At 42.9% G+C, this 26,413-nt stretch overlaps 1 protein-coding gene across 7 annotated transcripts in view; it reads right to left on the bottom strand.

Moving 5' to 3' along the window:
• Nucleotides 1-732: 732 nt before the first annotated feature.
• Nucleotides 733-26,413, bottom strand: part of KANK1 (KN motif and ankyrin repeat domains 1) — a 192,599-nt gene continuing 166,918 nt past the window's right edge. For 5 of the 7 annotated variants that reach the window (XM_060014667.1, XM_060014669.1, XM_060014665.1 and 2 more), the window contains 9 exons: nucleotides 15,426-15,623; nucleotides 14,667-14,775; nucleotides 13,248-13,490; nucleotides 11,756-11,843; nucleotides 8,533-8,752; nucleotides 5,793-5,935; nucleotides 4,956-5,156; nucleotides 2,782-2,880; nucleotides 1,199-2,208 (listed from right to left, as the gene is read on the bottom strand). In XM_060014667.1, coding sequence (XP_059870650.1) covers nucleotides 2,146-2,208; nucleotides 2,782-2,880; nucleotides 4,956-5,156; nucleotides 5,793-5,935; nucleotides 8,533-8,752; nucleotides 11,756-11,843; nucleotides 13,248-13,490; nucleotides 14,667-14,775; nucleotides 15,426-15,623 — 1,364 coding nt within the window. In that variant the 3' untranslated portion in view covers nucleotides 1,199-2,145. Of the gene's footprint in view, nucleotides 1,169-1,198; nucleotides 2,209-2,781; nucleotides 2,881-4,955; nucleotides 5,157-5,792; nucleotides 5,936-8,532; nucleotides 8,753-11,755; nucleotides 11,844-13,247; nucleotides 13,491-14,666; nucleotides 14,776-15,425; nucleotides 15,624-26,413 lie in introns of those variants that run through there. The other 2 variants (XM_060014666.1, XM_060014668.1) reach the window with 2 other exon arrangements.

Genomic DNA, 26,413 nt, shown 5'->3' with positions numbered 1-26,413 from the left:
CTGAGCCCCTGAAACAGGAGTTCCTGAGCCAGCACTGTGATGACACATCTCTTGGAAAAATCTATTCTCTGGCCTCTTTCTCAAACTCAATAATGAGTGAATAAATGAAAGAAGGAAGGAGAGGAAGAAAGGAAAGAGAGGCTTAAGAAAAGCCTCAGTGATATTTCTCCAATGCACCTGGCTCTCACAAACGGCCCAGGTTAAAGTTCACCACCAGCAACTGTGCCAAAACACCTGGTTTGCATTTTGGCTGCCATGCTTCTTCATTTTAAATGAGAAGGAATCAATCCCCTTTACTTTTTAAAAAGGACTTGAAAACAGGTGCTGTTGGGCCAACAGCACGCTGAAATAAAAAAGTCTCTCCGGGGGGGCTTCCCTGGTGGCGCAGTGGTTGAGAGTCCGCCTGCCGCTGCAGGGGACACGGGTTCGTGTCCCGGTCCGGGAAGATCCCACATGCTGCGGAGCGGCTGGGCCCGTGAGCCATGGCCGCTGAGCCTGCGCCCCGCAACGGGAGAGGCCACAGCAGTGAGAGGCCCGCGTACCGCAAAAAAAAAAAGAGTCTCAGTGGGGTGGGATAAATGGGAGATTGGGATTGACACATATACACTACTATGTATAAACTAGATAACTAATGAGAACTACTGTATAGCACAGGGAACTCTACTTAATGCCCTTTGGTGACCTAAATGGGAAGGAAATCTAAAAAAGAGGGGATATCTGTACACATATAACTGATTCACTTTGCTGTACAGCAGAAACTAACACAATACTATAAAGCAACTATACTCCAATAAAAATTAATTAAAAAAAAAAAGTCTGTCTGGCTTCATCTTTCCTTTCTCATCACTTCCGGTTTCAACCAGTCACCCAACAGCTGCCCCCAAATTAGAGTCAAGGACCAGTGCTTCTGCACCTGAGAAGAGTTAGCTCAGGAGTTAACTTGGAGGTTACCTGTCTGATGAACTGTTTGCCTAATTAGGTCTTAAATTTCAGACTCATGACGTGCAACCTGAGTAATGAGCAGAGCTGGAAACGGAGTAGTTCTCTCAGAAGACGTCTCCTCTCGTCGGAGCCCTGGACCAGTGGACTGGGCACTCACCCTACCCATGCGCTCCATCCATCAGCTTTTGCTGCCACTGCTGTAAGTCAATAGGATCGGGGCAGACGGCTGTCAGAGATGAAGCAGGGACAAGCAAAAGAGCTTAATGAAATTTTATTTTGAAAATATGGCAAGAGTCTAAGGCACTTCAAACATTTAAATACATACAAGACCAAAGCAAATGTGGCATGGGATAAAAGAATCCATAAATATGTGGAGAACTATGCTATGCTTCTCTAGAGGCAAATATATAGCCAATTTCTCTAACACAATTCAAATTTTATCATTAGATACAGAGCTGTGCAATTATTAATAAAAATATGGTAATGTTACATGTCGTTCTTCAGGTCTTTAATTACTATGGAATATAAAAGTTGAAAATACTGCATCAATTTTATATAGATACCCTTTAAATAAAACGTCATGTAATGCATCGACCTAGATAAAACCAACTGAAAAGACTTCCTTTTGCTAAGTTTTAAACTTTTTGAGAGTTTCAACTTTTATTTTTAAACCAGAAACCAGCCCAGGCCCAATTCACTGATGATCAAAGTCATCTCAACTTCCTTACTTTAAAATAATAAAGACAAAAGAAAAATCAACAAAACCATCCTGGAATGGAATTTTCAAAGAGCTTTCCAATGGTTCCACGTTTGGTAAATATAAATACTTGTGGGAAAGTTTAAAAACACCATTCCAGTGAGAACCTGATACTTCTCAGCACTGGTAGGGGGTGGAGAGAAGGAACAAAAGTTGCCCACTCAGATCAGGTTACTATTTCCTACAACTGTACATAACGGAGCAGAGACTCAACAGCAAGTGTGCCCTACACAGACGGAAGATGGCCAGAAGGGAGGCGTGTGTGCCTGGCCAGCAATCTCCTGCTGGCTCAGCTTCCACTGTGGCGGCTCCAGCCTTCAGCCCTTGGCTTTATGCGTTCTGTTTGCTGGTGAGCTCAGGCACAAAATACATTCAGTATCTGTCAGCCCAACAGGAACAATTAGCAGCTTAGTGGTGGCATGTAAATGGACGGTATTTGCACATAATCAATCAAATGAACCTCGGTGGGTGGGACCAGGAGATGTCTTCCTTCCAAGCCTAGGGGTGCCCTAGAGACCAGGAAAGGAAAAAAACTGGGGGTTAATTAGTGACCTCAGGTAGATGTGTCCTCTGCGACACAGGAACTCTGTCAGCCACAGCTGAGCACCACCTATAAGCCAGAGCGAGGAGAGCTGGAACACAGCACACAGTCCACTAGCAGGCGCAGCTCTGGGGCCAGAGGGCTTGGCAGTGCCACGTCCAGTTGTCCTGGGAAGTCAACTTCCCTCTCAGAGTGAGCTCTGGGACCACAGGCTGCAGCTCCCTGTCTGCTTTAAGAAAAATGCCAGGACGGCGGTATGTATTTATGGGCTCAAGATGTGCCATTTGGATAATTCTGTCCAGAATAAACTCTTCCTGTGAGGGCGTGAGGACGAGCAGGCATCCAGCCTGTGCTGTGCTAACCATTAGCACTCCTGGCCTTCTGGGTGGGGCAAAACTGATGAATTCTTCAGTTCTAGACTAAAACCTTGATTTTCAGAATCATTATAAAACCTGTATCTCCTGTCAACTCCCCGAGGAAGGGGGCCCACTAGTCTGGTGGCTTTTAGCCTGTTTACAAATGCCAAGTGCACAACACTGACCGGAGACTGGGCTTTCGCGAAGTTGACGTGGGCATACAGCAGAACGGCGATGTCCTTGTGTCCTGCCTCCAGGGCTATTGAGAGTGCGGTGCTGCCATCCTTAAGAGGAGATGAAAAGAGCAAGCTAGGCTGGATTTCTCAAACTTCCAGGTAGCCCAAAGGGTAACAACACAAAACTCTTTCAATTAGATAAGGTTCCCCAATCTAGCCATCTGTTCAGTCTTTTAGGAAACTTTTCTGGACCTCTAGGTGCTAGCCCTGAAGGATACAAGGATGACAGAGGCACAGCCCCCTACCCTGCCCTCAGACAACAATCACCCCATTATTGCCTTTGTTGTTGCCTCGTGGTACTTAGTGTGTAGGTCTGCACACCATGGAGACTCAACAAAAGCAGGCTGCCCACCAGCAGTGGGCAGGAGGTGAAGGTAGGGGGTAGAAACATAATTTAGTGTGTTTTTTTTTTCCCTTATAATTACAAATGAACGGTCAAGTAGCGTGGTGTCTGTTTTGACGCCCTGCAGTCTGCCAAGGATCTCTTAACTTTCCTCTTGCGGAGGGAGCCGATCCTACAGCCCTAGCCACCCCTGGAGAATGCTCCGAGTCACATCTACATGTAAGCACCACATCCTGCTGTCTTGCAGAAATGTATCTTATGGAAATACGAGGGGAAACACTAAATATGGGAAAGAAAAATGTTCAGTTAAATGTTTGCTTTCCATTAAGATGCAGGAACTTAGATGGATATGAAGATGCATCAAGACAAAAACAGCATCCTGGACATCAACGCTACCTCAATCAAAAGTAGTAACGACAAAAAGACAAAAAACAGCACAACTTATTTTCTGTCTAGTCTTGGAATAAGGATGCCCTTCTGGTCACCAGCAGCTGGAAACAATTTGTGTGTGGTTTGAACCTTATGGTCCTCCGTCCCACTCTGAATTCTGGGAGTTACTTTGCTTCTGGAGGCCAGCTGGATGCCCTCCCATTCCTTTAAGGATAAGGAAGTAGACAACGGGCAGAGGGAACCAGGATTTCTGGAAGTTACTGTGGTGCAATGGCCTCTTATTATTAGATCTACCAGCTGTTCTTTGCTAAGAGTAGAAGTAAAAGCAAACAAACAAAAACAAGGCACACGAAACACAGACTGTTCTTAAGGAAAGAGAAGTTGGAAACTGGCCCTCTGCTGCAGTGGAAGTAAAGGGAATCTGGTGCAACCGCAGCTCACGTGCTCCTGGGGAGGTCACTGCAACTGCAGAAACCAGTCAGTCTTTCCTGCCAGTAAATACCTGCACTGATTTGCTCTTCCTGTTGGCGTGAGCCCACGAGGATCTCAAGTTTAGTGCAAAGGGGGATGTTTTCCCTCTAGCCTTTTTAGTAGGGTTTGGGGCTGATGGAAGCTCCGGTCCAAACCTGTGCTCCACAGAGATAAACTTTCAAAAACAGAAGCAACCCAGCCAGACCTCTGGGACCTTTGGACCTTTGAACCATGTCGCCACCTAAATGTTAGTTCCTGTGCTGTGACCTATCGGTACTCCTCCCCTTTGGTCTGGAGACATCCAGAGCAGCAGGTTTCCTTGGAATGTTTTCCAGTCAAGGGGTTATCTGGGAATGGGACAGCTTGGGAACGGGGAGAGGAAGGAGATGAGAGTGACGATGATGGGAACAGCCCAAGGAGGAGTGCGAAGATGGGCTGAAAAGAAGCCAAGATGGTTCGGATTCCCTAGCTGATAAAATGTCACAAATTATTTACTCTGATGGGCCCTGGTGAAGGGTTTCCAAATGGACCGGGGGCCTGGTCCTCTCTTCGTAGTGTACCCATTAGTTGCCTACACTGCCTACTACATTTGATTCTGTATTGTAAATCTGTTTATTCCACTTCAGTATACTGGTTCTCGTACATGCCCATCACCTTCTTCCTTTTATAAATGTTTGGGGTGAGGCCTATTTATCTTTCTGCCTTTGCCTTTAGTTAATGGGAGTATTAGTTTGCAAACAGTAAATGCTACCACGCTGGGCCATGAAGGGAAGTGGCCTGGATGGCAACGCAAATCCCTGAGGAGAATAAAGGAGGATTTGTTCTCTCCCCTGGTCAAGCAACACTCACAGAACCCCACCCCCAGCCCCCGCAACTGTGTCCAGGCCAGGGGCCTGCAGGACCACTGGAGACCGCTTACATTGTCCTCCAGGTGGCCATTGCAGCCTGGCTGGGCCAGCAGCAGCTTGACGATCTCCACGTGCCCGTGCTCGCTGGCACACATCAGGGCGGTGGAGCCCTCGTCGTCCTGAATGTTGACGTCAGCCCCACAGGCCAGCAGGCCCTTCACCATGTCTATCCGCCCATGACTGACGGCCAGCATGAGGGCTGTTTGTCCTGCCTGTGGGAAGAAATGACAGAGGACTTCAGAAGCACATGCTGGGCTGGCAGCGTGTGACCTGCAGTGGGGCTGTGCCAGGGGAAGGGGAGGAGGGAGAGTGATGAAAGGGGAAAACATGGACATGGAATTACTTGGGGCCCAGTGGTGGAAAGGCATTGGAAAAACTAGTTTCTCGTGAGCTATGAGCTAATAAGTAAGATCATAAAGTAATGAGTTAATTTTTCCCTTTAGCTTGGAGGATCTGTCTTATGACAGCCAGGAGCTGGAAAGTGCAGAAGATGGTCACAAGGCAACTGTGAACACATCTGGATGAGAGGCGCTCTGTGCTGGGCATGAAGATGCTATAACATGGAGACAGTCAGGAAACAGTGGTCACCAGGTACATGGTGGGGATCCCTAGTCACTTACTGGCAGGCTGACCCACGGTCCACATGCATACTACTCCAGAGAGAACGCAAGGTAATGGAGGGAGAAGTTTCCAATGTGAAGTTAAGCCAGTGTTTCCTCGGTGTATTTGGTCGTAAGGACCACCGGGCAGCCACATGGGCTGTGCTGAGTGGCGAGAGCACGGCAGGGGCACCCGGGCAGGTCAGAGCTGCATCAGCCAGCACAAACCCTGGAAGCAAGCGCGTTCACCTGGCTGGCTTTGGCGTTCACGTCCCCACAGGCAAAGAGTTCCTCCACAACTCGCATGTCCTTCTCTGCTTCCACGGCAGCAAGGGCTGCCAGCATGATGGGGGTATACCCCGCCTTGTTCTGGTGATCCACGTTACATACATCTGCAAAGACACGAGTCTCTTTAGGGAGGAGCCATCTCCTAAAAGCGTCAGTTGTCCCCATGAACTAAAGGTACGGAGTTTAGAAAAGCCCAGTGAAATGGCCTTAGGTAGTCAAAGTCCCAGAGTGACTCAGAAGGAAATGTGAGAGGTGTTTCATACCAAACCAAAGAAAAAAATTTTTTTCTATTTCATGACAAATGACAGCAAGCTCTCACAGCACCTCTTGTTTGCAACTGGTGGTTGAACTGCAACAGCCTGGAGGTCTAGGAGGCTGTTCTAAGTAATGGTTGCTTTGAAGAATAAACAATAACGTGGGATCTAGATACTAATCTGCATCTAGAAAATCACCATTTTGGAGTGAAGAAGGCGGTGAGAGCTACAAGGGACAGAAGGATTTGTAAACGCTCACATAGGGAACACTGAATATGGCATTCCCCACTCATAAACCTCTGTTCACTCTGAGACCCTGAGTTTGCTGCTCTGACTCGTTTGGGGCCCTTGGAAGTAGAATTCCAATCACACGACACCCAGCTCTAGGAATCGTGGTCTGACAGCAACTGCAGTTAAGTCCCTTAGAGACTGTCAGGGACTCCCAGATCCAATAACCCAGACCTTTTCTAGTCCTATAATTCTTAAGGAGTCTTCAGGGCCTAAATTATCCTCCAGGCCTTTTAAAATTCCTTCAGCACTTTCTAATAAAATGAAAGGAATGGAAAGAAGCTTTTTACGTGTGACCAGATATAATTAAAATGCTTAGGGTGTTTCCATCACTGGGAGTGAGAAGAGAAGGTACCGTGAAAACGTTCTTGAGTTCTAAAAACAACAGCACACTAGGGACATAAGGGCATTTACAGTAGTGCTTTTTTTTTTTTCTTTTTTTGCGGTTCGCGGGCCTCTCACTGTTGCGGCCTCTCCCATTGCAGAGCACAGGCTCCGGACGCGCAGGCTCAGCGGCCATGGCCCACAGGCCCAGCCGCTCCGCGGCATGTGGGATCTTCCCGGACTGGGTCACGAACCCGTGTCCCCTGCATCGGCAGGCGGACTCTCAACCACTGCGCGACCAGGGAAGCCCAATAGTAGTGCGTATTTTTTAACGTAGAAAAGGAAAAAGAAAAGAAAAAGGTTGTCTGATGGAGAAGCGGGTGAGCAGACATGGTCTTTGAGGCTCCTCAGTTTCTTTGGCGTTCGCCTCTTCTCTGCGGCTGCTAGTATCCTAGATTCACAAACATGCTTTACGAAGCCACAATCTCAGTCTATAATGGTGAGCAGTAAAAAGTGAAGTAAATCCAGAAAAGTGATTAACCAAAGCCATCCAACAATGGAATTAAAATAGTTTAATTTACCAAAATATCTTGTCCATGCAAATTTTCTAAGGGTGGATTAAACTGTTACTTTCAGGGGCAATCCTGAAATCTTGTTCTTAGCTTTCCTGGATATCATCCACTTCTCTGTTTAAACAGTAACTCTGGCTGACAGTATCACCAGCTCTGTTTATAGTCTGGCAAGTCTGAAAGGAAGGAGGCTTGGAATTCCTTCCTTTAAGCTGGAAACAGTTTTATCCTAACATGGCCCCTAAACTGGGGACAAGCAAACTTAGAAGAGAAAAAAAAGATAAATCTGTTTGGTTTCTTCTGTGCCTTAATCCAACATCCCCAAAACAGAGTAGAAAAAAATTGGACAGTTGGGTCAAGAAGCAGAATGGGAAAATTGGACAATTGTATTGCAGATTCTAAATCAGATGTTCACATTGTGTTCTCATTAGACTGAGGTACTGTGAATTCTGTATCAGTTATACTAGAAGTAAAAATATGTATTTCAAAAATAAATAAAAGTGATTTAGAGACTCAATGTATCACAGGGCTGTTCTATTTGAACAAAAAGTTGAAAGCTCACTATGTTGCAAGGGGACCCTTCTATGTGCCACCGCCTCACTCCATGTTTAATACATCCACTGGCTATATTCTGGAATGGCAAATTCCAATTACAGACAAAAATTTTCACTGCTCTCGTTACTATGGTTCAGATGTAAGAACAGCATTTTCTTTTCTCTATGCTGCTTCCCCAGGAACAGGGTGTATTTTGGCGGGAATGGTGTTGATTCTACCACAATCTGTTACAGTGGCTTTGCCTGGCCCCCATCTTGACTAACTGCACAGCTCTGCAAGGCGGCTGGAGCGGGGCATGGAACAAGGACAAAGAGAGCAGCTCACAAACACTAAAGCTTTGACTCTGGCCCCAGGCGCAGCATTCTGCCTCTTGACAGTGAACCCACCAAGCCTGCATGATTCAGCTCAGGCAGGAACATGAGTCATGTGTGTTACCAGGGATACAACTCATCTGAACACAGCTAAACTGCAGCAAGAACACCCTCAACACCTCCTTTCAAAACAGATCTGGAGTCTGTGTCACCCCGTTTTGTTTAAACCTCAAGCCTCCCATGAATGACTCAAGAACGATTCTTGCCACATCACAGGGGAAAGCAATGAAAAGGCTGTTTAGGATGGTCACAGAACTGGGGATCAGCTGGATCAACCAGCTCCTTCTAAACGAGTCACAGCCCGAGTCTGTCAGAGAAGAGACAGGGACAACCAACGTACCAGCGTCCAAGAGCAGCTTCACAATCTCGAAGTTGGAGTGGGACACACTGTAATGGAGGGCGGTGTTGCCGTTCCCGTCTGCCATGTTGATGATGTGACGCAGGACGTCTGGGGAGATGGCCTCAAAAGCGGCTATGTAGTCCCCCACCATGGCTGGGATGGCTGACTTCTGACTGGACACGCGGAACCACTCGTGCTGGAGAGTGTTCAGACAGAACCGCTGCCAAAACACCGAGCCATCGGCCATTAGTTCTTCTATTTATAGACATTTCTGAGACCTAGCTGAAAGCCTAAGAAACCAGGCCTTTTATAGTCAAAAGTGTGTGCAAATAGAATTTGCTCTCAAAAAACAACTAATGAAACCCAGAGCTCTCAGAGAAGCCTCAAATTCCAAACTGAAGTATCCTTCCTGATTTTAACACACACACATATTGTAACTTCTATAGGCCTATAGCACTGTGCAAGAATTATACCACCAAGGCTCAAATTCTGACTCTGCTACTGACGAGCTGTTCGACGCTGGGGAAGATACTTATTCTGTGCCTCAGTTTCCTCATCTGCAAAATGGGGATAGTAAAATACCTTTCCTTCACAGTGTTTGTGATGAGGACAAATGAGGCAACACATGTAAACCACTTAGGCCAGGCTCCATTTATTATTGAACTATTAATATTATGTAGGGACGCTGGCCTTGCAAATGATTTTCATAGTAATCAGGACAGGAGAAATTACTTAACACAATTATGCTGCCTCCTTCCTGTCCAGACCAACTTCAACTCCTTCAGCATCTCCACAGCACTAGGCTGGGAGACCATAACCGTGCAGGCAACCCAATTCCTACTCCATCCCAAATACAAATGTTCAACCACAGAAAGGGAATAAAAAGCAAGTCTGAAACAAATTACTTTTTCCCATTAGGATCATCTGTATCTGGTCATCAGCCCCACTTGCTTTCCCTTAGGCTGTAGACACATGAATGTGGCATTTGTTTCACGGATAATCAAGTCAAACTTGGACATGAAGTTCAATGTAGACTGGGCAGAGCCAGTGCTGGAGATGGGGAAAACCACAATGCTTTTTTCATGGGCCCTCTTTCATATGAGTTTATCATTCATTTGTGCTTTGCTTGTTCTTTAAAAGTTTAAAAATAAATCAAGAAAGATGGAAAGCTTATGTCAAAAGCACCAGAACCCATGTAGTCTTCTTTCTATAGAAAAGGTGGAACTGGGATTACAGAACACACCCATCTCTTTATCTTCCTGCTACTAATTATTCAGGTGTATCCAATTCAATCATAGTTTGGGTCACTGGAGGAAAAGGGTCCTGGCCAGGAAATAATTCACTTAATTTTTCTTTTCTTCTGCTCACTCTTTCACATATTCAGATTTCATTTTTTGGATGCCTCACACAGAAGAAAGGGAAATTATGGCGTCTGGGTGTCGAACTCAGTTACAGCTACATATTCAGTGTCCTGACATGGTTACATGGCCCTGGCATTGTGATCATTCACATGTCCAAGACTTTTCACAGCACAGCACTTTAAACACTTCTTTACTGAATGAATATCCAATCAACAAAAAAAATGTAGCAATCCTGGAGTATATGCCCGACAAAATGCTTGACAATTGGGGCTACAAAAATGTAAAGTCCTCCCTGAGGACCACATAACCTAGTATTTTGGGGAGGGTAAAAGAAAATGTGTATTAAAGCTATAAAATCTGGGGTCTGAAAGCACCAGTTTTAAGTTCAGGTTAAACCTAGTAGGAAACATTAACACTGCAGTGACTTTTCCTTGTTTTACTATTTGTGACCAAGGCATAGACAGGCACCTAGTCTATACTGATGGAGTTCAACATGTAGATCCATGGCCAGGCCAGGGACTTCGTCTAGTATTTCCTTCTATAAACATCATTGCCATGCTCCTTTTTCAGCACAGTATTTGAATGTCAAGATTCAGCTGGCTCTGATGATAAATTTAAGTTTCTATAGCAATATAAACAAATAGGAGAAGATACCATAATTAAAAAAAAAAAGATGCCATATAATAAGGTAACATGCTTTAGCTGGGATAAACAAAACATGGACCAGTACTTAAGATATGTATAATCTAGTCCCAGCATTAACTAGCAGTTGACACTCCAGGCAAGACTCGTAATCTTTAGGGCCTCAGTTAAAGCAGGATGGACCAGAATAGAGTGGCCTCGTAGACACACGCACCCATGTGCTTCTCAAGCCTGTGCCAACCATCACCAATTCTTCTTCAGATTGTGTTTGTTGTATGAGGAAGACTATTTGCCTTTCCAGCGTTCGATAATTCCATAAATCCCTTCTAGGCTTAACATTTTGGTTTCATAATTCTATAAACCCATGAGACCTATGAAACAACTTTCTCACCGGCTGCGGACTTAAGTTATTTAGCATAAAACTTTCATATTAAATCTACTGCTAATATGCAAAGATTCAAATGCACATTACTATCTAAAGTAACATGAGATGCTACACTTTCTCAATGCACTGAATAGAGCTGTCAACCAGACGGCTGGTCTAACCTATGAAAGAAGCCACACATCTAAATGTCACCAATGCATGGGAGAGCAACACTTGTAAAGGATATCAGATTCACCATTGCCACGGATACATTTATCTGTCCTATGTTATGCTATTCGTGCTCCCTAAGGCAACTACCAACCTCTTTGCTTCTGAATCTCAAGCTGCGAGAAGATAAGTGCAGTTATTTCTAGGTTTAAAAATAGTGACTGCCTGCATTCCACATCAGAACATAATATGCAGTTTCATAACTGAAAGGAATGCTGACCTCGGTCCAGATAGGTTTCTCTTAAAAACAAAGGCTAACTTAAAAAATTCTGGGATTCTGCTCCCTAGATCACAAGTTCTGTAAGCAACAGAACAGGCAGAAAGGTGACGAATGACTGAAATTAGCCCTCCTTTCCATGTGCAACTATATGACTCGCAGATGCTCAGCTCCCAAGCAAAGTACAGGGTGGAGAAAGGAGATCTGAAATCAGGCCTGAGGGAAACGCTCACAGGGTGGTCTGGTGAGCAGGGCAGCGGGATATTCACTCTGCCCACACACACTAGGAATAGTCTGGGGGAAAAGCATGCAGGCAACAACAGCTCAGGGGCAGGCTAGAGAGGCCTCATCTGTGGTGTCCACTCAGGCACTTTGTACAGACTGGGGATAGTGTCTGTAGGTCAGACTCACCATATCCTTGCTGGTCAAAGCTTTGGGGTCATTTATGTTATTTTTCAGTAAGTTGCATGCAGACAACATCTTTTCACTCAGTTCATATCTAAAAGGGGAAAAAATAAAAGAAAGAGAGTTCATGACTGGCCACAAAAGGAAAGGCATTTTTACCTGAAACTCTATAACCCTTTACAAGACCGGAGGCCCCAAGTCAATCCTGGCAGGTTGTGGTGCCGCTAGTGCTTGCCTGGTGGCGTCTAGGCGTCCGAGGACTGACGTTACCACACAGAGCCAAGGCCTCCAGCCAGAGCTCGGATCTTTTCATGAGGGTAGCTTTCGGCTTTGCCACTCTGGCCTGTGTGACATTATGGAATAACACTTGGATATTTATTGCTCCTTTTGTTCAAATTCTTAAAAATATTTTTACTCTTGAGGGGTTGAAGAGGTCTGAATTACCACCTACCCATTACGCTGACCAGTGGACCACACGTCTGAAATCACATTTGGTGACTCAGGAAGTGTTTGTTTAACCCACATGAAAATATAAACTTAAAAGTCAGATGACATATGGTATATAAATTATACCTCAATAAAGCTGTTCAGAAAAAACCAACAGATGTCAAGTTATTGAGCCATTTGAAAATACTTGGAAATATAAACTAAAGACACTTACCTTGTGTTAACGCAGTTAAACATTCATTTGCCAAATTAGAGATAAGTTTTCTGAAATGTTCTAGTTACACTTCACATGGTGAAAAACCATATGGAAATTTCCAACTGTTCTACTCTCTCCTGTTTTATAAGCATCAATTCCATATTTGCTAAGTCTTTAAAATTGTCTACACTTTTAGGTACATGTTTCAGCCAACCAGAGTGTTTATTTGATATTTCAGCTGCTGTTTACGACATTCCCAAACTCATTCTTGTGGTGTTCCCAATCACTCAATGAGCAACAAAATATGGGCATGTGACTGATTACATCATCTTTATGGCAAATGTGATCTTCGGTTGAGGCCAAAAACTGTTCCTCTCACACACAGTGATCCTGTAATAACAGTACTGACACCTGTATGAGGATAAATGGCTAATGATAAAATCTGAAACTTAAAAATGTGAAATGTGTTGGTCACAAAAAATTCTAATATACCTTTAAGTATAAGGTGGGTTGTTCAAACAACGGAAGCTTTAGTGGTGCTTAACAATTATGCGGATGGTGACTCCACATGTAATAGTAGATAGCAAATAGTTAAAGAAACAAAGGTGAACAGATATCAAGCCCTTCTCTCTGCTACTATAAGAGATCTAGCAGTTATCATTTTTGCACTTGTATTTATTAGCATCATGACAAGAGGTACACACCTCTGAGGCACAGGTAAAGTTCAGCCCTCCTTTGGCGAGTGGAAAGACCAAACTCATAGATTCAACTGCACAGTCTCCTCATCGGCCAATCCTACTGCCAAAGTACATCAAACATGGGAAGGGTGAGGGGAGGGGGGGGAGTGTACCACACCTCTCTCTGATTTCCACCTTCTCAGGTTCACATTCTGGAACCTGCATTTCATCTTCCACCCTGCTGGACGTGAGACCTTCCACATTAACTGCGTGGTGGCCTTCTGCCATCCCCTGAGTGTCTTGGTCCTCCTCTTCGTCCTCCACTTCCTCAGGAGGATACTCGGGGACATCACACTCGTCATCTGACTCGGAAGAAGAGCTTTCATCTGAGCTGGAATCATCACTTGAAGTGGTTTCATACCTAGGTGGCAATTGGGAGTTCAGGAGATGCAAGGTGTGCCCATAAAGACCCAGTGACAGAAATGTTTATGAAGGGAAACCTGCTAACTGACTCCAGAAATTTCATCAGTGGTTTTAGACCCTGTACTTAGAAGTGCGGAGTAAGGTCTATTTAGAAGTCTGGTGGTTTTGAATGGGTTCTCACTTAACAAGGAATAACCTAGGGTGCCAAGTGGTATCACATACCACTTGCAGAAAAAAAAATATGTATATATATATATAGCACCTCTGGCTTAATATAAATCAAAGGAAATTCATTTTATGGAAATCAGGTCTGTAGGTTTTCATCTTTGCTGTTCCTTTTCTTTCCCCCTTTCATTCTTCTTATTTTGTACCATTAATTTTCCCAGTGTCCAAGGTGAACATATTATGTAAGTTACCAATAGTTTCTCTGGTACATACTCTCCAAACTGTGGGACATATTACCCAATAAAACGTTAAAGATTTGGAAAACAGACAGCACTGTTATATCTTTGTGGTACGCACTACTATAAATATTATCTCAACTAACTCTGCACTACTGCTTTCTTGTCAAGGCCATGAATGGATTAATAGATTAATTGCTTTGATTCAACTGTAGGAAGACAAACAGGCTTAACTATTGATCTGGGCCAATTAAAGGAGAAGGAATAAACAACTAAAACACATTCTATTTAGAAAGCAAAGAACCGATGGCATGGCGAGGTTACTCTTCAGGTGAAAGGCCCTACTATTTTGTCTGTAAACATGGAGAGCTAAGCAAAACAACCCATTCTGAAGGAGTGGATGACTATCCCTGGACCATGGAGTGATGTTCTCAGTCTCTGGTTGTTGCTCAGTTCTGATACAGTTAAGTACACGCTGTCCAACAGGGAACCTGCTGCCTGTTGCTTTTGTTGAAGACTGTTTGTTTCAGATCAGAGGTGAGAAGATGTAAATTACTCAGCTTCATCACGTATCCTTTCAAGAGTGAAATATCCTTAAAGATAGCAAGAAGAGAGAAGAGAAGCCCAAATGCACCTTTCTGAGGAGGGAATCTTCCGTCACCCAGATGTGGTAGCATTCCAGACCAGGCACCTTTAAATATGACTTAAGTAGGCAGGAGGCAAAGGAAACAGACAGACCGCGTATAAACACTAGTACCACCATCTTTCCTTACCCTCCATTAATGCCAACAAACTGAAGATTCTTTTTCGCTCCATTTGAATCTTTGTTGGCATCTTTCTTCTTCATGATGGACTTCAGTGTACTTTCATTATTTGTACATACTGTGGAAAAGTGAATCATGGTGATCAAAATTAATACAACTCATACCCATACAAGTTAAGTGAACAGGTATGCTTTCTTCATGTACATTTATTTTTTTATTCATGTTAATATAGATCTTGGCATGTATATATGAGAAACTTGCCCAAAATCCACTGGAAAATTGTGTGCATGCAAAGAAAATACTTCAAAGTTCCATTAATAATGTTCTTTAAGTGAAAAAGAAAAACCATTCGTCCTTCCAGACATAACAAAAGCAGTGACAACTAGCGTCTGTATCAGGCTTTACTGTTTATAAAGTGATGTCACGTCTCACTTGATCCTCAGAAACCATCTAGGCACTAAGATAGGGATTATTAGTGTTTTTTTTTTCAGTTGAGATAACCTGGAAAAAAATGTATACCTGCCAAACTATGAAAGAGTGAAATGCTGTTTAAAATATTTTGTAATTTGCAACATCAGATGAGTTTTCTTAAGGGGACTGCATGGCTTTCTTTGATAATCTTAAAGATAATCTAGGCCTACCTTCCTAACAACTGTGTAATCATTCTTCCAGGTCAATTTATAAGGCACACTGGCATTAGATTGGAATGCTGACAACTCTGGTCCTAGAACCCTGATGCCGAGAGGGGCCGTAAGTGAGGAAAGTTACCATAGAGGCCAGCGGCTATCTGGTCGTCTGTCAGGTTCACTGGAGACAGCGTGCTTTCCTGAGTGGGGAAGGTATCCTGGCTGCTGATGGGTTTCCCTTCTGTGGTCCCCACCTCTTGCTCATGCCGGGATGTCTGGGAGTTTAATGGCCCTCCTGATTGAAGACTTCCACACTTACAGGTGTATTCCAAATTACTGCCTGTCAGGAAGGAGAAGGTTGTAGAAGTGTGTGATGCTAGGACCAAATAAAATGGGCTAAATGGTATAAAAAAAAAATCCTTGCAACTCATCCTTTTCTCAAGTGCTTTTCTGGTGTTTTCTTTTTGCATAATTGGCATTAATAGCCAAGCCATCCAAAATCAAACCCCCAAGGCCTTCTTGACCGTGATCCCTTCCCTTTATGACCACATCTGGATCGGTCCAACTCCACAGTGCCTCTCTTCTCTCTGTTCTGGTGCTACCACCTAACTTTGGCCTGGGCCACCAGTGTAGCATCCTGACTGTCCCCTTTCCTTCACATTTCCCCCTCTCCCGCACTGCTGCAGAGTAGAACTCCCACTCAGCTCAAATCCCATCCTAACTCCAGCTAAAACGAAACCTAAAAAGCTCCCCACCACTCAGGAAACGTAGTCCATACTATTTAGCCAGATTCTACACCACCTGCCACTCGGCACCAACTTACCTCTCCAAGTTTATTTCCCACCATACCTGTGGTCCTTTTTGGGGTGTGAACTGCACCCCAGTAGATGGAACTCCTCCCAGTGTAGAAAGTGGGGTCTCTTACTCTCCTAAGAGCACACCTGCCTTAGCTTATTTTCTTCTACCTGGTGATGTTCCTTCCCCACCCTCCCTCACATGGCCAACCTTCCCATCGCTTCCTCTTCCGAGCCTTCCCTCATCTCCCTACCGGAAATTAACTCTCCTTTCTCTGAACTCTCATGGCCCATCTTTCAGACTCTCTTATAAGATCTATAATACAATGTAGTAGTTGATTCGCATGACTGTCTTAGACTCCCTTCTTGTCTGTAAATATTTTGAGGGTGCCACATGGTTCTAATCAACTTTGTTTCTCTCACCACATCTTCTAGGTTGCTTTTACATATGTTAGGTACTTAATATTTGTTTACTGGACTTCCCTGGTGACAAAGAGGTTAAGAATCCACCTGCCAGTGCAAGGGACACGGGTTCAATCCCTGGTCCGGGAAGATTCCACATGCTGCGGAGTAACTAAGACTGTGCACCACAACTACTGAGCCTGCGTTCTAGAGCCCGCGAGCCACAACTACTCAGCCTGCGTGCCACGACTACTGAAGCCCACATGCCTAGAGGCCGTGCTCCTCAACAAGAGAAACCACCGCAATGAGAAGCCCACACCGCAACAAAGAGTAGCCCCCGCTTGCCACAACTAGAGAAAGTTCGTGCGTGGCAACGAAGACCCAACGCAGCCAAAAATAAACAAATAAAAAATAAATAAATTTCTAAAAAAAAAAAAAAATTAAACTACATTTTAAAAAATATTTGTTTACTGGTGAAGCAGAAAAATTGGATTATTATTACGTAATTTATACACACACACACACACAAGTATATCACAGAATTTTTAGTGTGGCTGACATTTCCTAATTCTGCAAATGGTACTTTGTCCACTCACAGTGCTCCCTCCTCTAGCTCCGGAGGCACGGGGTGCTCCCTGGTGATTCCTTCACAAATCCACCTCTCTCCTCAGCACACACAGACAGTACTAACTGTAGTCCTCCAAATAATATTCAGTTGCCCCCACGACCTGATGTGTCCCCCTAACAGCAAATAAGAAATGTCTCAAGTTCCTTTGTCTTACTTGAAGTAAACAAAGCAGGGCATTTGTCTTCATTCCTCCTTTTCCAACTTCATTCATCATTACTTTGAAATGACTGCAGTAACCCCCAAAGAGTCTCAGTATGTTAATCCTCAAGTACCAGAATACTTCCTAGAGAAACACTGTCACTAACCACTTCTCCATTCAAGGACCAACAATGATTTTTAAAATGCAAGTACATAAATAGTTTTTATTGTTACTGAAACCTTAAACAGCCACAAAAGTAGACAACAGTATAATAAACCCCTCTGTCCCCAGCACTAGTTTCAATAATGATCAGCTATCTGGGCTCATCTACACCTCCTCCAACCACTCAAACTGGATTCCTCTGAAGCACAAGCTGAAGACCCTACCACTTTCATTCATAAATATTTTAGTATATATTCCTAACACAGTTCTCAAAAAGTAAGTATAAAGCTAAAACTATCAAATCTAAAAAAAGAGAATTTAAAATGATCACATATCTGGTCAGTATTCACATTTCTCCAATGATCTCTTAAAATTTTTTTTATAGAGTGCTTGACAGAACCTCTGTCCTATATTTCCACTGGCTGCTATGGTTTTTAAGTCTTTTAATCCATAGGTTCTCTTTCCTTCTAAACACGGCTTTAAAAAATATTTTTAAATTGAGGTATAATTTATATACAGTAAAATGCACAGAATTTCAGTGTAGAGTTTGATGAATTTTCGGAAATGTACATGCCTGTGTTAGCACCTCCCTAATTCAGAAATAGAACGTTTCTAACAACCCAGTAAATCCACACTTCCCACCTGCTGCCCTTTTCCAGATAATTTTCCCACTGGAGGCAAATACTCCTCCAGAACTTAGTTTTATAAACTAGGGCTTTTTAAAGCTTCTCCAATCAAGGTCCACCCTCTCAAGCAGGCATCTGAGGATCCTTCACAGTGAACATGGACAGCTGCTTCTTTCCTGGGGTAGTTTAACTGCTCAACAACTCCTACCCTCTACTCATTCAGAGTGGTCTGGTGACTTAATGACTCCTTCCTCTGTGCCCTTCCTTACTAGACTGTCCTACCAGCCTAGAAGTTCAGCTTTCTTTACCAGCAGAATTCTACCCATACTCTTTTCAAGGCTTGGCACCATTTCTATTTCCTCTAGTCTTCCTCCTATGATACCATTCCACAAAGACCTTTTCCCCTCACTGTTCCGCAGCACTTACTGTCCAGACCAGAATATACCCTGCCCTCCGTTTCCTTGGTCTCACACGTGTTCGCTCTGTGAGAATGGAAGTCCCTGAGTCCCTCCACGCTACATTCATACCTGGGGTCCTCTTCAGTGCTCTGAACAGTGCTGGACAATGGAAAGCCTTAAATAAATGCCTGTGTAATTCAATGGAAAGTCACAGGGATTCTGTTAAGTCTAACTAGCAAGGCAAAGAACAACGCTAAGCGTTAAACGAGTTCTCATTAGCTGGATCAGAGGAAATTTGTCATCTTTATTGCCAGAAAATGTTTTTTAGATGGTGTTGAAACTCTGGCTCTCTTGAGTGACCCAGAAACAATTGTCTGAACTTGATAAAGACCCATTGTGGCTAGCGGGCACACATAAGATGACACACGCACCAGCATAAGACTGACAAATGACTGCTGTGTTTCAGTAAAACACAGGAAGAGTGCAGCCAAGAAAGCCAAAAATAAAGTGGCCAACAAAATTCAATGGTCTCAACCCTGGCTGCCCTTTAGAGTCACCTGAGCTGGCGGCAAAGCTTTTAAAAATAGATACAATGAAATATCTGCAGGTGGGTCCAAGTATTAGCAGTTTTTAAAAGCTCTGCAAACAATTCTAATGTACAGCTAGGATTGAGAACCAGTGAATTAAATTAACCAATCAAAAATTTGCTGAAAACAGTGCAAAACTTGACTGCCAAAAACAAGAGTTTAGACTTCCCTCCGGTTTCACTCCATCAACTTGGACCATGTGAATTATTAGGAATTATTGTTGGTTTAGTTAGCAGCCCTGGACCACTAATGGTAGAAGTCCATGAGCAACAGTAAATGCTATGCAAACAATAAGGGTAAAACAACAGGAATAATTACCAAACACCTTCCTAAGTCTGGTACTATGGCCTAGCTGCTCAAAATTCCCCCCAGGGCGCAAGTTTCCGAAGGCACCACTGGGGAGTTAGTGAACAGGGGAGTGGGCAACTGTGTGGTCTTCGGTCGTTAACTCAAACTTATAATGGCCATAAATGCCAATAAAGCATGAGCTTCATTTTATGACTTGACCAGATTAGTGATAACTAAAAGACAGCAAATGAGAGAAATCTCAGTGTTCTGGAAAATAAAAGCATCCTCGAAGTATTAATTCTAATTCTAAAGTACGCTTAGCATTTAATACATGGATAACTATACTACTAGCTAAGGCAAACTGTAATGAAAAATAAGTAACTCAAAAGGAAAACTTTTTTTACGTTTTTGACTTTAGAAAAGTTAAAGCAAAGTACTTGATATTTTTTAAAAAATCAATGAAAACTAGAGATGGAGAAGTTTTTAAAGAGATCACCTTCTCCAGTTTCCTCTGTGATATTTATCCATCTGGAATGGGTATTAGCTGTTGGTATATAGAAATCTGTTTCTAAATCTGTTAGAAAACTGATATTTAAAAATATATTTAAATGGATCTTAAAAGTTGCCCTGCTCACATACTGCAATTCTTCTGGCACGCTGACTCATATTTTTATTTATAATGCCAAGTGCCTTCTAAAAGCACAATTATGAACAGTGCCGCCAACTAATTGACCATGTTATTGTGCCAAATTTTCATTTAAACATTCTGATTTGACTTTTAAAGAACATCTAGCTTACTTGTCAAAAAGGTAGGACTGAAATTTCTGAGTCATAATGGAGGCCGTTCAATCATTTAGGCATTTTCCCGAAGTGTAATTAAGAATTCAAAGAGGTCTAAAATAACACTTCTAGTTTTTCCATAAGGAAAAGGGCTTGAGCACAAATTCACCCTTTTCAGCCCACATGTTGGTTTGGGGAATAGACAACAGAGATTATTCATGAAGTATCACCTTCTTTATTTGGTACACATTACCTGTAAGGGGAAAGTATGTAGCTTTGATGGAGGAGAAAGGACAATCCCTTTCTGTTTGCAGGCTCATCGCTCAGAACTCTGCCTGAATACCAATGCGTGTGGCCACCAACATAAAGCCACTAAATGATAAGAGCCGCAGTGTAATAATTTCTAGGGCCACTTTAGTATTTTCCTGAGAACATACCAGAGAGCTCTCATGAACGTATCTAAAAGTGGGTACTTAGAAATTAAAATGCTGAGTGGATTAAGAATCAGATTCTCCCTCACCACAACGCCACCCACATTTAATTACACACCAACCCAAGACCTGACCCAGAAAACCTACGCTGACAGGCTGCATTAACTGTTGGGTTAAACAAGATGTGCTCCGTGTTCTTCCAGATGCAGCTAATGTCGTCGTCCTCTCCACACTAAACTCATCTCTTCCCTAAACCTCAGAGAGCTTAACTGCAGCTGAATTCTTCAAGCACTTTTATTTTCACATTATTTGGTGGCTAACATATACCCCCCATAGGTTATCATTCATATTTCTGGTATATGTGTCTTGGCTTCCCAACTGGATTGCAAGTTCCAGGCTTTGACCACTTTCTCTCTCTCTCTGCTTTAGTACCACACTTTGCATATAGTTGACACTGAATGCATAGCTCTCAATTGACCTGAATAGAGATGGGAACAGAGTAGACTATAAACATCTTTACTGAGATACAAACGCCTCGCTGATTGGAGGAAGAACAAACAGTTGTAACCATCACCCAATACCAACAATTCTTTCATCGTTTATGACTGGACATCCAGGAACTTAAAGCCATTTCTGTTCTTAAAAAACACCAATCTCCATGCGTTAGCCAGAAATGAACATATACTTCACAGATTCATTCAGAGTAGAAGTGTCAAAGTAAACATGCATCTTTTTCCAGAGTGCATACATTTCACTAATACCCATTTAAAACGATAAAGCATCAGTTTAAAAGAAGAAGATTTTCAAACAAGTGTCAACTGAAGGGCTCACAAAGGTGGTAGATTTTAAATCTTTGTAAAAGATTTTCCTCAGGGCTGAAGTGCTTTTAACCAAGGTCTGTAACAGATGTCCTAGATCTGTAATTTCAGTCTCTGAGGGTCAACTATCCCTTCTGAGAATCTGATAAAAATAATGCACTTTCGGGGCTTTCCTGGTGGCGCAGTGGTTGAGGGTCCGCCTGCCGAGGCAGGGGACGCGGGTTCGTGCCCCTGTCCGGGAGGATCCCACATGCCGCGGAGCGGGTGGGCCCGTGAGCCGTGGCCGCTGAGCCTGCGCGTCTGGAGCCTGTGCTCCGCAGCGGGAGAGGCCATGACAGTGAGAGGCCCGCAAACCGCAAAAAAAAAAAAAAAAAAAAAAAAGTTTAAAAAAAAAAATCATACACTTTCTTCACCAAAATTCCAAACACAAAACTATTCATGAAGCTATGGAGCCCAGGTTAATAAGACTCCCTTTAAGGCTGTTTATTCCAACAGTATTTCCCTGAAATAGGGCCCAAGTGTGCCTATTGAGTGGCTGGTGGTAGCAGTGGGTTGCAGCAGAAAACTCATGAATTTGGGGGGAAAAAGTTCTTCAGATGAATCTGACGGGCAGCCTGGTGAAGAGCTACTTTTACAGAATAATTCTGCTGAAAGGGCCCAAGCAAGAAAAATCTAATCCTACCCTCTCATGACACAGGAGGACACGGCAGCCCAAACCCCACTAAAGTGTTATTGCAAGTTCTTGGGCAGCCAGAACCAGATGTCAGCCCTCTGACCTCCGGGTCAATGGACTTTCACATCATGCTACCACACACCGCAGGGTTCCAGAAACATTTGGTTTGGATTATTCAATGCTTGCAGCATTTACTAAAAGAAAATTGTGATTTTAAAGAAAGGTACTGGGACAAGTAAATGGTATATGATTTGAAGTAAGAAAACTAACTAGAAATGGTATTTTGTAATGACTTAATTTTCCCTGCTTTTGCTTTGGCTCAGATCTCTGTCTACAAAATTGCTTTCACAGTTATGGGAATGACTTCAAGTTCATACATTTTTTTAGCAAGCCCAAGATAACTAAGAGTGCAAATATGGAAGCTGATTTAAAAAGCAGTTCTTTTATTCCAGTATGAGAGATGAATTTTCTATAAATCATGTGACAGGCAGTTAAGTTCCACTGTTTTAGATAGTTCTGTTTGTTATTTGCTCAGAGACAGTTACATATTTTTCAAGTATTTGTAACTGCAAGTCATTTGTCTAGAATTTTCTCTCTCCTCCTCCTCTCTCCAGAGGGAAAAAGGAAAAGGAAAAAAAAAAAGTAACCCACTCCCCAAACCAAAACAACCCAACTGATTTACAGAAAGAATAAACATTTTTTTCCCTGAGGTTTCTGAGAAACTTATTTCCTCTTAACCTCTTAATTCCATGAAAGAAAATTAAATACATGAAACTCATACTACTAGTAATTAAAAGTACTTTACAGATCATCTTTGATTACCACCAAATTCCAGCTGCATCAAAACTGTGACATTGTCTCTTAAATCCTGAAAAAATGTTTGTGATGTTTCACGTGAAAAATGACATAGGAGAATATGTACGATTCAAATGCTGTCAAAACAGAATGTGTCTAAAATACAGACCTGCACACTTGTACACACCAAACACACAAGGGGTTACCCCATGAGAGCATGTGGGAGGCTCTCAGTATTTTATGCTCTTCTGAACTGTTAATGTGTTATGAGCACATCCTCCAGTTATAACTTCAAGAAATTGAATAGGAGTGTTAGGCATTATTATTTTGCTGATAAAAATAATGCTCTTTTGCATACTAAAAAGCAATACCCTCAAATCTTCAACCCTAGGAAAACTGAAGAGAATTCTCTGGGTTTGGTACTAATATACACCTAATTTAATTTTAGGCTTCATTTTGAGCTTTGACATAGATTCTGAAAGAATCTGAATTGAAAATTTATTCTACTCATTTTGTGTTTTCCCATTGTTATTGATATATTTCCTTAGCTTGATAAAATTGTTAGCTGGGGAGGTGTAACCATTGGGGGGTGGGGGAAGGCGATGGCCAGTCAGAATTACGAAGACAATAATTTGCATTAAACACAAAAGACTATTTGTAGCGCATTTGTTTGGCAGTTTGTTCTAGATCTACGTTTCCATTTCTGGAAGTGGAGAAAACAGTTAACAGCAATGAGAGCCAGCATTTATCCTCTGTGGTGCAGACTATCCCAAATGCTTTACTCACACTGACACACTAAATCTTCATTTCAACCCTGTAGGGGAACAAAGACAACCTGTCCTAGTGCGGAGAAGGAATTCGAACCCAGAATACCTGGCTTTGGAGCCCAAACTTAAACTCTTTAAACTAAAGTACTAGGTTCACATAAGTGATCATTTATATGCTCTTTTTGGCGATGTCAAACTCAAACTTCTTATCATTTGATTTGGGGAAGAAAGTTTGAGATGACTACCTTTCTATACTCCATTTTCCTTTCGGTACAGAAATGTATTCTAGTGTATCTGTGGGGAGGAAGGTGATCTCTGCATCTTACTCTTCCGCCATCTTCCCCAAGGTCAAGAAATGTATTCTAGACTGTATGTGAGCAATATTCTGTAGTGTTCGGTGTGAACAATAAGCTGGAGTACATTTGACACACCTTCACTCTTCACAGCCTGCAGACGTTGAGATCTCTACTACACTGAACTGCTTTCATTTCCAGCCCATACAACACACACGAGATAACAAAAATGTAATTCTCTGGATTGAGTTCCTAACCTAATTCCTTCACTAGAACTTTAAAGTAAAATACAAATGTGATGGGAATTACAGAAATAATTTAAAGTTGTTCTTGCATGCTCTGAGAGGGAGCTGCCACTATGATCAAGTAAGTTCTATGAAGAATATTTATACTTTTGTTCACAAATGTTGTAGGTCTCCTGCATTTTAGCTGATTAATCAGGTGTTCATGTGTAGGGTCAGATCGAAATAGTGATGTCTGGAATGTCAATGTGACTGGAAATAGACCAAAAAACACTGTAACACAGCCAGTCAAAACCTCCTCCCTGGGTCTTGATGCTCTGGGTGCCAGGCAGATTACCCCAACGATTCACCTGAATATTTTTGGCAGGAATGTGAAATAGAAACCCCTGTTTTGGGAGGAGGGAGGAAGGCTGGCAGGAAAATGCTCTTACAACGGATGATGCACTGTACCATGTGTGTCTGGAGGTATTTAAGAGTTTCATTTTGACTTCAACATCTGACATCATGATTTTTAAAAAGAAGTAGAAACAGACATATTATTAGTTACTTAAGACCTTGCTTCGGTTCAAACATCATTTTAATCTCTTGACTCTAAAATGACTCCCTGTAAATTTATTAGACTCCTTTAACTCCAAAAGGCAAAAATATGTCATACATCAGCTGTCACTGTCATGTTCAGTTTTTTTCCACAATAAGCTATCTGGTCCACAACACAGCTACTAAAAACTAATTCAGGTTTGGAGGTGAAACCTCAGAAGATATAAAAATAATCTATTTCAGTCTATTTTAACCATTGCTCTTTTGGTTATAGAGGGAAACAAAGAATTTGAACTTTTTGTTTATTAAGTTACATTTAAGTCTCTACTGCACGTTTCCACATAAAATTAAATTTAATGCACACTACACCAATCATTTGAAGCACTTTAACTCATTTTATGTGTAGCACTGGGCCAGAGTAGAGTGTGTTTCTTTAGTACTTCCCAAACCTCAGCTACACTTTGGCACATCAACAAAAGAAACCACACTGGACGTGCTAGCAGCACCCCCCACCCAGGACGACAAAGGCCACCCTGTGCTCACTGGGGGTCAGTGATGAACACACTGACAACCTTACAGGATGGATGCCCTTTGACTGCCCATTTCACAAGGAAGTCTAAAGAAGGATGACTTTCCTTCCCCAGGTCATGCTGCTTTGTGACAGCTCGAGAGCCAGGAATGGAACCCAGTGGTAGGATGATAATATGTCCAATTAGAACCACATGCAGCTGACAACAGGGGAACTTATTTTAGTGAGGCTCACAGGGAAAGAGCATGTCACCAAATCTTCCAGGGTAATTTCTCCATCATTAGCTTCAAGTTAAAGAAGAGCCAGGGCCTTCCCTGGTGGCGCAGTAGTTAAGAATCCACCTGTCAATGCAGGGGACACGGATTCGAGCTGTGGTCCGGGTAGACCCCACATGCCGCGAAGCAACTAGGCCCATGCGCCACAACTACTGAGCCTGCGCTCTAGAACCCGTGAGACACAACTACTGAAGCCCACGTGCCACAACTACCGAAGCCCGCACACCTAGAGCCCATGCTGCGCAACAAGAGAAGCCACCGCAACGAGAAGCCCGCGCACCGCAACGAAGAGCAGCCCCCGCTCACCACAACTAGAGAACGCCCACGCACAGCAAAGAAGACCCAATGCACCCAAAAATAAATAAATAAATTTATTAAAAGAAAAAAGAAAAGCCAGGGTGAGCAGGAATCCCAATGAATAAGGGAAAGTATGAGAAAGACAAAAATGTAAGCACCTAACAAAATGAACAGTGGGAAAGGCCTCCCTTGTCTCAGGGTTCTGACTCAGGGGCTCCTTGTCAGAGAGGCCTTCCTGGACCACGCCATCTCCAACTGCCCTCACCTCTCCGCCACCACTCACTGTTCCTCTAAGTGGAGTTCCTTCCTTCATAGCACGTACCACCTCCTGACATATTTAGGTATATTGTTTATTGCCTGTGCCCCCGACTGGAAATGTAAGCACCATGAAAACAAGAGCCTATACCTATGTTTGAAACAAAGCAGGTATGTAATCATTATTTGTTGAACTGATACATGAATTAATGGAATCTCTGTCCCCTCATAAAAAGTTTTAATTAAAAACACTTCATACCAGTATTTTTTCATTGATCATACACTGGTAATTGCGGATACAAACAGGGCAGGACTTTTTTTCAGGCCATCCTGTATAAAATGAGCAAGTACATAACGGAAAGACATCTAGCAAACCAGCAGCCCCCCAAGACAGCCCCTAAGCCAGCCAACACT

This window comes from Delphinus delphis, chromosome 6 (assembly GCF_949987515.2).
Source record: "Delphinus delphis chromosome 6, mDelDel1.2, whole genome shotgun sequence".
In the NCBI taxonomy this organism is placed as follows: domain Eukaryota; kingdom Metazoa; phylum Chordata; class Mammalia; order Artiodactyla; family Delphinidae; genus Delphinus; species Delphinus delphis.
Note: the sequence above shows the minus strand (reverse complement) of the source record. Positions and strands in the feature narration are given on the sequence as shown.